This window comes from Mya arenaria, chromosome 5 (genome assembly GCF_026914265.1).
Source record: "Mya arenaria isolate MELC-2E11 chromosome 5, ASM2691426v1".
Lineage (NCBI taxonomy): Eukaryota > Metazoa > Mollusca > Bivalvia > Myida > Myidae > Mya > Mya arenaria.
The window spans coordinates 68296158-68303993 of NC_069126.1; the positions used below are offsets into that span (position 1 = coordinate 68296158).

At 33.2% G+C, this 7836-nt stretch overlaps 1 protein-coding gene across 1 annotated transcript; it reads right to left on the minus strand.

The window, feature by feature from the left end:
- Nucleotides 1-1554: 1554 nt before the first annotated feature.
- LOC128236283 (uncharacterized) lies at nt 1555-7544 on the minus strand. Its single transcript, XM_052951171.1, has 10 exons — nt 7453-7544; nt 6693-6989; nt 6151-6456; nt 5727-6029; nt 4974-5291; nt 4421-4702; nt 3618-3716; nt 3361-3495; nt 2493-2596; nt 1555-2216 (listed from the first exon to the last, which is right to left on the minus strand). The coding sequence occupies exons 1-6, from the start codon at nt 7472-7474 to the stop codon at nt 4491-4493; spliced, it is 1458 nt and encodes a 485-aa protein (XP_052807131.1). The 5' UTR covers nt 7475-7544; the 3' UTR covers nt 1555-2216; nt 2493-2596; nt 3361-3495; nt 3618-3716; nt 4421-4490.
- Nucleotides 7545-7836: the final 292 nt, after the last annotated feature.

Genomic DNA, 7836 nt, shown 5'->3' on the forward strand with positions numbered 1-7836 from the left:
AGCAGATTGATTGGCATTGTGCACATTTCAACTATTGTCGCTCTCGCTATCTCCAGTTTTTCTTTGTCATGATCTTAGCTTATGACCAGCATGAACTTCTTAACAGTAGAAATCAAATAAATTCTCGAAGTCAACGATACACCTTAGGCTATATATAAGTAGTAATGAATAACACATTGACCAGGCGCAACGAGCAATTACAAATAATTCAACTGGAGTCCGACTAGTTGGAATAGATGCCCTTTGCTATGAGACAGAAATTATTTATATTGTGACAAAAAACAAAATTGAGTTTACTTAATTCGATCAAATATGATGATTCTTTTTTTGATAAAAGGTAATTCTACCAGTATCCAGTTACAACTGAAAGTCAATAATTTCCAGTTAATTGAATTACAATGGATGCAGGGTTGGTAGTTGCTTCTGCAATAAGCTAACATATTCTGCTAATGTATTTCAGTCTGGATAGTTAGGGTTCTGCTTTGTCCATCTATATTCAGCATAATATAATTCCGTTTTCCAAAACACAGTTTAATTTCCATTATCGTCAATTGGAAATCTTGAATTATTTCATGCTTGCAATCAGAATGCTCTTTCCCACAATTTGCAGGACACTGTATTCCTCTTCATTTTAAATGATGTATTCTTTGTCTTTTGCGAAATCAATGCCTAAAACTCCTGTAATTTACGCTTTCATGATATCCTGAACTTTGCTTTCGACATCGTCCTATCACTTGCCTTTGTTTTGATATAATTTTAACAGATACATGTCGACATACTACAGCAGAATTGTACTCTTTGATTAACTGAACCTGTGATCTTTGAAATGAATAACGCTAAAATATAAATTGCATACGCATTTTTGTCACTTTTATGTTGTTTAAAATGTCATATATCGATTTATCCGGAGTTTTACTCTATATCGTCTTTAAATGCTTTTGAAATCAAAAACAACTGGTTCTTTACATGACTATTGTACATTCAACTAAAGTAACATTTCCGTTGATGAAGTTAAATTTGGGATATGTCGATAATAAAAAATGCTTCAAAATTAACTATACTTTATATATACCGACCACAATCATAAACAAAATGTATTGCAATCAGATTGCAATTGAGAGCAAATCTTGACCGTTGACCTAGTAACTATAACCGTATTATATTGTGCATTTGTTGGCGTAAATAGTGTGTGTGTGTTTCTCAATACAATTGTGAATCAAATGTTATAATTAAGCAAATGGACGTGGTAAATATTTAACTTGGGTCGTTGTTTCCCGGAGCTTGGTTCAATACATAGCACATGACCACACGTCTTTTGATTTCTTGTTGTTATAGGCTAGACTTTTTACACATTTGATTTCATTCAGCTTGCAATGGCAACTATATCTCCACATTATCAATAACAAAAATGCATACTTTTAAGTAAATTTTATTTTTTGCACAGATGTGCTTAAATGACCAGTATGACACAAAATCATATACAACATATAACATCATGATAATCAAAAACGAAATAAAATAAAACTCATAACATCTATAATAGAACAAGGTAACAACCATAGACTCTATGTTGATAGTTGGACTTATGGATCAGGCAATCCGATTACTCACAATATAAAATACAATAGTAACAAAAACAACAAGCACAACGGCCAAACATAATGTATTGAAGTTTTGTTTAAAGCTCAAACTTGCTCAGCCTCATAAGACCATCCACGGTATGTACACACACGCACACACACAAACACACACATGTATAATATATAAAAGTTTCCATTGAATAACGACTATCAAAATATCGTTTGTATTCAAAGGTTCCAAGGTGCAATACAACAATACCTCTATTTCCGGCTAATATCAATCATCTACGAAACTATGCACTCATATGATAAATAAATTAAAAAAAATATGACAATTGTACAAAAGGGAGGAAACAAATAACAATAAACGCCTTGAAACAGTTAGCGTAACTGAAATGATCATAGGATTTTCGAACAATACAAATCTGACTACATAGTAAAAATGACTCTCACATAGTTTTATAAAGCGTGAATATAATTTGCATCCGGCGCGTTTGTCTGACTGTCGCTGTGGTCGGATGTAGTGTCCACATAGTCATAGTGGCTTACATTTTCATTTGAGAGGACTTTGTTTCCTTCCATATCCAAATGTTGAGGTGCGTTTGTGACCTGGATAGCATTTGTTGACACTCCTCTCTTCAAAATTATATATTTTAATACATTATAAGTATAATAAACATTACAGGATTAAAAAAACAATTATTTTTCAGTCATTTCAGAAATAAAATTTTACTGAGATTTTTTGTTATAATATCAATTATGGACGGAAGAAACAGATGGTTTAAACCGGCTTTTAATAACTTAATCTTTCACGCCTTTCAACATCGACAAACATTTGAATCAGTACTCTCAGGAGAAACAGCATACGGTTCTTAGTCTACATTTCAAGGTTATAATTTAAAGACATCTTACCAGATTGTGAAGCGCAGTTGTCTCAACATTAGACACCGTATCATACACATGTGTACATCGCTCTCTAACTGCAGTTTTCCTTCGGCGTAGAAGCGTTGCATAAACTGTGCCAAAGAAGTAAATGCTTTTATCATTCATGTAGTAACACATTTCTTGGCATTTAAAACAAGATATTATGTATTTAAAGTCCGAAGGATACGATGATTTTTTTAACATGCCATTGCACTCATGTGATTATCAACAATTTATGCATTTTACCTTAAAATTTTAAGAGCGAAATTACCGATGTAACAAATAGTCAAGTATGACATTATAACCTTTGTAAATACTCCAGCTGATTGCTCTATATGAACTCATGATCGATCCGAGGTTCATTGATAAAAATGTTTCCTTACCTTCCATTGTATTATCCAGTTTGTGGCATTGGTTTATACAATGTCTTTTAAACAAGTTTCCCTTCCCTACTGATTTTCCTGACAGTCATGTATATTCAAACTTACTATAATTTCTGGAACTTCTTTTATGTTTTTTCGTATACAGAGTCAATTTGTGCTGATCTTAGCAGTGATCTATACCTAGATATACAAACATGATCAACACCTCACAATTCTCAAAGCTGACTTTTGATAACAAATAAAATGCGTTCTGTCACAGATAAATAAAAATGAGTCTTCCTAAAGTAAAAACATTGTCAAAGGGCAACAAGCGATGACAAATAGCTCTTCTTGAGTTCTGATAAAGACAAATAGATGGTGTTTTTACTATTAAAAATAATTCGAAACAAGGATCAAGAAAACTAAAATACGTATCGATCAAAAAAATCTTGATATGAATGTTTTATTTCCAATTAAAGTATCTACAAAATTACCATGAGGTTTACATCGCCTAAAGAGAAGTAAGGTTAACGTTAGAACAAGTAGACATAAAAGTGTTCCAGCTACGGCGTAGATGACCGACATAAACCACTTTTGGGTTAGAACTGGTGCAGAGTTGTTCGTTGAATCTGCAATTTGATAACATTTACCGTATTTCAGTTTGCTTATTATAATTTGTAGCTATATTGTTGCTTTGATTTGTTTATAATAATTGCATTTCGCATATTCAAAATTATGAACACTAACGTACCTTGAACAGCTTGAAAGGAAATTGTGTATGTTTCATTGTTTGAATATAAAGACTCGTTCCCACAATTTACAGAACACTGTATCCTTTTCCCGTCCACATCTTTAGTAATGAAATAGAGAGCATTTGAAACACTTGTATAGCCGGAGCCACTGTTCTTTGTGCATTGTGAGGTCGATATAGGGTCAAGTAAGACGGAGTTGCTACTCCATGCAATTGCACATGGCATGCATTTTCCGCTGGTGTTGCAGGTTAAGTTAAGTATATTAGGAATGCTTTGTTTTACAATAGTTGCCTCCATAAATAGGTCTGAAACAGTGGATGTTCAACGCAAAAATAATAAAAAATATATCTATGAAATGAAGTGGAAATATTTTGGATTTTTTTGTAGAAATACATTTTTAACACAGAAATATTTCATTTAAATCATTAACCTTCATGTTATCCGCGGTTTGTATTGACATCGTTAAACATCCCATTATTATTTTATCAATTCGAAGAGAATTTTAGTTCTCTATTGTTTTGTATTTTGAAATAATGAAAATAACTTTGAAATCACAATGACCGGAGCTTAATATTTCGATGTTATCATCCCAATCGAAAAATTATTCTATCCCCAATAAACTTTCAGTTTAAAATTAGAGTCAAAATTATAGTTGAAAGCAGAAAATACAGAATAAGGGTTTGGATGTACAGATAAAAGGTTCGTGTGATCTTACCCAATACAGTATACTTAATACTGAAGCATAGTAGCCCCATGTATTTAAAATATCATTTGAAACTGTGTTTGAAATGCTAATACTAACCCTCTGTCATTGAGCTTGAAACTGTCAAGGAATGTTTCAAAAGGTCCACTGATTTCCAAGCGTAGCAAATTTATGTGTTTAAACCATCTCCCGTATAATCCAGCGTTAAAAGGCATTCCTCTATTTGTCTACAAGTCTTTAGCACAGTGGTATTTGCATCTTCCCATCTAAGCGTCCATTGTCCATTAGCATTACTGTCATCCACAAGACAGTTTACGGTCACTCTAGTATTTGGGCATAATTGAACAGGTGATGTCATGTTCAAATACAGAGTCGGACCACCTGAAACATACAACAGTACAAATTGTTGAAGAAGTAGCAAAGTAAACCGAACGCACAGTTAAGTTAAGAGAAAATGATAGTTATTATTCATTTTAAGATGAATTGAATTTAACTCTTGTTACAAGTTGGTAAAACGCATTGTATAAAAGCTATGATAATAGTTCATTCCATAAGGTGGATCGTTTTAGAGAAGAAAGTAAATGGAAAAAGCAGTCACGGTTGGAAAAAGAAAGTTTGAAAAATCGCCAAATAAATAAGATAGAGAACGTACCTGAGGAAGATACTGTGTAATTTGTAGTCAAATGTGATTGAAAATGATCGCATCTTATTGAACAAGTAATAGTTCCCCCAGCCATGTATTTAGAAACACTGTAAAGCACGTTCGATACAGCACTATATCTCCCATTGTCACCATTCGTCCAATTGTTACTCTGAATGTATCTCAAATTACTGTTGTCGCTTGACCATTCAATTGTGCAAGGCGGATTTGATTCATTCGTTTCACAAGAAATATTTAAGACACTGATAAAATAAGTGTTGTTGTATTTTGGTATTTTGTTAATGGACAGAGAAATGTTCGAGGGGGGGACTGAAATAAGGAAAAAAAAATGTCTTGAACTTGAATTGGATAATATGAATGTATTTTATATTCTATCATACAGTTTATAAAAGTCTGAAACCCATTTATTATTATTGATTTGCCGTTTATCATTAAAATTGCCTTTGGTAGCACATTTTGTGAACATAATATTAAATGGTACAATGGCTTTCTTTAAATATCAAACATTAAAACGGTACCATCCTTTTTTTAAAGGATTAGTCTTCATAAATATTCGACTTGATAATACAATGTTTATTCATTCGGCAGTAGGTGCGTTTTTATAACTTTAATAACATCCTTACAAATTATTAAATTCCATAAAACGAGTATACAACAAAGGTAAGTATAACTGAATGCCAACAACTGCTAACATTTAAATTATCTATTTCAATTCAAAGTCGAACTAACACAGATAAAACTTACATTTCATACTGATGTTTTTGCATACTGAGATATCATTAAAACCAAACTCGTATTTGCTCTTTCTGATGCAGCACATCTCTTTTCCATTCCACGCTATGTTAGCCTTTGTCACTCTTGCTGAGCTTGTAAAAGTATAAGAAGATCCTTGGAAAGAATCAGTTTGTAGAACATCATCTAGCAAGAGTGTGCCAATGTGCATTTCTATTGCCGGAGCTGGGATAGCATTGCGAACTGCACAATATGCTGTTGAATTTTCTCCATCAAGGAATTCTGGAACTGTTAGCATGGGCGGGCTACCTTGCTCTGGATTCGAAAAACATTGATTTAATATTCAATATTATACACGATATAATAGTATAGGATTCATCTCCACAAAACACCTAATTAGAGCTAATCAGTAATTAAGTAACACATATTTGCTTACCCACGTTACATAGAATGCCATGCACTTCGTAAGGTGTTTCAAGGGCTGCATTTGAAACCTGACATGTTACATTCTGTCTTGACAGTCCAGCCATTTGTTGATGAGCGTTACGGAATCTGTACAACCCGTTGTTCTTTTCGGTTTCAGCAAGAACAAATGAATCCTGGCCCAGTGAAAGTACGACCTGTACGGGTTTTGTTCCATTATCAGTTATGCAATACATGTCGGAGCCTCCATAAACATAAATGCATTGTGTTGTATTAAAATCATTGGACTTTGGACCGAGGACAGGGTAGCTAGGTTGCTCTTGAAAAGAAGGAAACACATTTAAATCACTTTGCATATTAAATATCCTTTAAAATACAGATTAAAAAGTAGTTTACATTGCTGCTTATGTAATGGTTATCAGAATCGTACTAGATTCTTCATACAATTTATTGATTCCTGTTTTTTTTCAAGCAGACGTATCTTATCGCATATAAATTTATACGTGTATGAACACTAAATATGGTATAATGCATGCAAAAGTACTATTAAGGAACCTAAAAAATGAAGCTGCACAGATTCCGTGGTGTCGACTGCATTGCACTCTAAATTATATGTTCCCTCGTCTCCTTCATCAAAATTGAATATCGTTAATGTAAAAAGATATACAGAACTGATTTTCTCCTCGTAAAAACCTTCTCGTAGCTGTATATCTTGTTTATTCTTCTGCCACGTTCGTCTAGTGTATATTTGACGCTGTATATAGTCATCGGACGGAAAATATCCCAATATAACGTCTTCACCGCGAACGACCGGGCTTAGAAGCATGAGAGCACCACATTGACCAACAATATCTGTAAATTATAACACATTTATATATATAATTGACACAATAAAATAATACTTTAGTGTTGTGTTTGGTTACTGCTAGTACTCACAAAGGAAATTAAGCAAAACTATTAGCAGTAATTGCCACATATTTAACAATAAATATTATTATTTTTCCTACAATAAGTGTACCTTATTTACATGAATTTATTAAATAGAGTGAGATTTTTTTTATCTTTTATGCATCTTCCTAAAGAGACGATGATATAATCTATAGCAATTGATAATAACGGGCTAATGAAACAGATAAAAGTACACATAAGCTGACATCGACATGCCAAGAAGCAACAAATTACCATGATTGTGTAAGGAGGATTTAATGAAAAAAACAAACACCAAGTGACAACAAACATAAAACACAAGTCAACAAATACAACGATATAAAATAAACAATGACGTTACAGCATTGAAACGGTCTGCGATACATACCTTTCATATTTAGAGATATCATTCGTGTTTTAATTGTTGTGTTTGTTGAACATCTGGCAAAGAAAACCGAATTGTTGTATTCAATTGAAGGCGTCAATTTTAAAGAGAACGACCCATTTTTTAAAAGAACTGGAAACATTTGTCACCATTATTGTACGAAATGCTTTTCCCTTTTTCATCAAGTATCTCCATTCTACTTCACACCCCCAAGGATAGTGTGGAGTTGCTTTCAATGTTACCTCCCTGTTCACAAAAGCTGGTCCTTCCACTGATATTGTTCCATACTGGTTACTGGCAGCATAAACGTGGCCAAAAAGTGGTAGAATCGCTGTAACAATCCACATACACATACACATCTCACCCTCAATAATGATATCTGACAAG